The 1794-nt window shown below is 34.1% G+C and overlaps 1 protein-coding gene across 1 annotated transcript; it reads left to right on the top strand.

Annotated features, from left to right (window-relative positions):
• Positions 1–892: 892 nt before the first annotated feature.
• LOC119587007 (trimethylguanosine synthase-like) lies at positions 893–1788 on the top strand (the record flags this gene model as incomplete). The annotated part of the gene is given in 3 exon segments (XM_037935748.1): positions 893–1017; positions 1164–1337; positions 1515–1788. Coding segments are annotated over 3 exon segments (372 nt in total). The 3' UTR covers positions 1623–1788.
• Positions 1789–1794: the final 6 nt, after the last annotated feature.

Raw genomic sequence — 1794 nt, 5'->3', positions numbered from 1 at the left:
TATGTTTGATATCTGCTATTTTTTATTGCCTTAGAGATTGACAGTGAGTTTTCACTTTTATAATATAGAAATTTAGATATTTACAACTTCATGGTCCCAAGAGTATTCTGCTCCCATTGTTTCACAAAAACCTCATGTAAATCAAACATAGTGTAGTATTGAGATACATAATCTAAAGCTGCTGTTGAGTGGACCCTTACTTAGCAGATATCCCTTGTTAGCACTCATCTAGCAAGAAGTTATACCATGCCAAGAGTGATGAGAGCTCAGGTGCACCTGATAGGAGGAAAAAATATCTTGCTAAAACCAAAAGTGACTACTTGGCAGCAGTCTGTTACTATCCTCACTGGATGAGTACCTAGAAACATGCTAAGATTACACAGATATTGAATACAGATACAGAGGAAATGAGTAGAGACTTACCAGGAGAGAGCATCTAAGAACTTGCAAATTAATAATTTATGGGGCCTGCTGTTTCCCTTTACCACAAATTGTCAGGCAATCAGATCACACCATATTCCCAAATTCATCAGGGAATATCCCTGGGCATTTGACATCACAGTATATTATGTATCAGTGACCTTTATTTTCCCCACAGTACCTTTGCATTGAACAAATGATTTCTAAATGTTCTAAAGTATCATGGTATCATGTTGGTAGGTTCACATCACCCACAGGGAAGACCTTTTTAATGCCACAAGATGAATATTATGCCCTCTGGAGGCAACAGGTTAACAATATGTATGGCTACTCCATAGCCAGAAAATAAGTAAATAGCTAAAGAAAGGATTGTGTATTATCCTTCATTTTCATACACTTAACCCACAATGCTGCTTATTGCAATGTTTTTTTTTTTTATACATCATACCTACCATATGAAATTTACTTTCAGTTGTTGCAATTGATATAGATCCTGAGAAAATTGCAATGGCATATCACAATGCATCAGTTTATGGTGTAGCAGACCGTATAGATTTCATTGTTGGAGACTTCTTCAAACTTGCTCCATTTTTAAAGGTAAATTATGAGTATATTATATTTGGCTGTTAAATATATTTCAGTAAATATATTATAGTATTTGATATTATAGTAAAATACCCATTCTAAATACAAAGTATATTTTATGAGGTTTTACACTATCATCAAAATTTCTTGTACTCCAGGCTGATGTTGTATATTTGAGTCCTCCTTGGGGTGGTATGCAGTATATGCAGGAGAAGGTGTATAATGTAAAAGCCTTAGGTGGACTCATTAACTGTGAGATGCTTATATCTACAGCACAGAAAATAACAAAGGATATAGCTATCTTTCTGCCAAAAAATAGTGATTTATATCAGGTTGGTGTATGATTGTAAAGGTAGTTTGGTGATTTTTGTTTATGATAAAGTGGATAGTAAGAATTACAAAATATTGAACAGACTAACTACTTATAAACAGATTTTTTTCTTTTTTACAATAAGCTAAACCCATTTCTTTGTGCTATCCAACATAAACTAATTATAACTGTTTTTCAGATAATTGAGCTTGCAGGATTTGGAAACGGTGTTGATATTGAATACTGCTTAATGGGACCCAAGGTAAAAGCACTGACAGCATACTTTGGTGATCTCGTATACTGCTAAATTGCAGTAGTATGAAATTGCTGGTATCCTTTTGATTTATTCCATAAACCTGTGGAATTTTAAACATGTTCCAGTTTTATTAGGTAAAGGAATCTTATGTTTTCCAGGAAGTACTTCCACATTTAGATACAGGAAATACACACACACAGGTGCCTATGCACAGACACACACA

This window comes from Penaeus monodon, chromosome 22 (genome assembly GCF_015228065.2).
Source record: "Penaeus monodon isolate SGIC_2016 chromosome 22, NSTDA_Pmon_1, whole genome shotgun sequence".
NCBI lineage: Eukaryota > Metazoa > Arthropoda > Malacostraca > Decapoda > Penaeidae > Penaeus > Penaeus monodon.
This window is presented reverse-complemented; position numbering and strand designations above follow the sequence as displayed.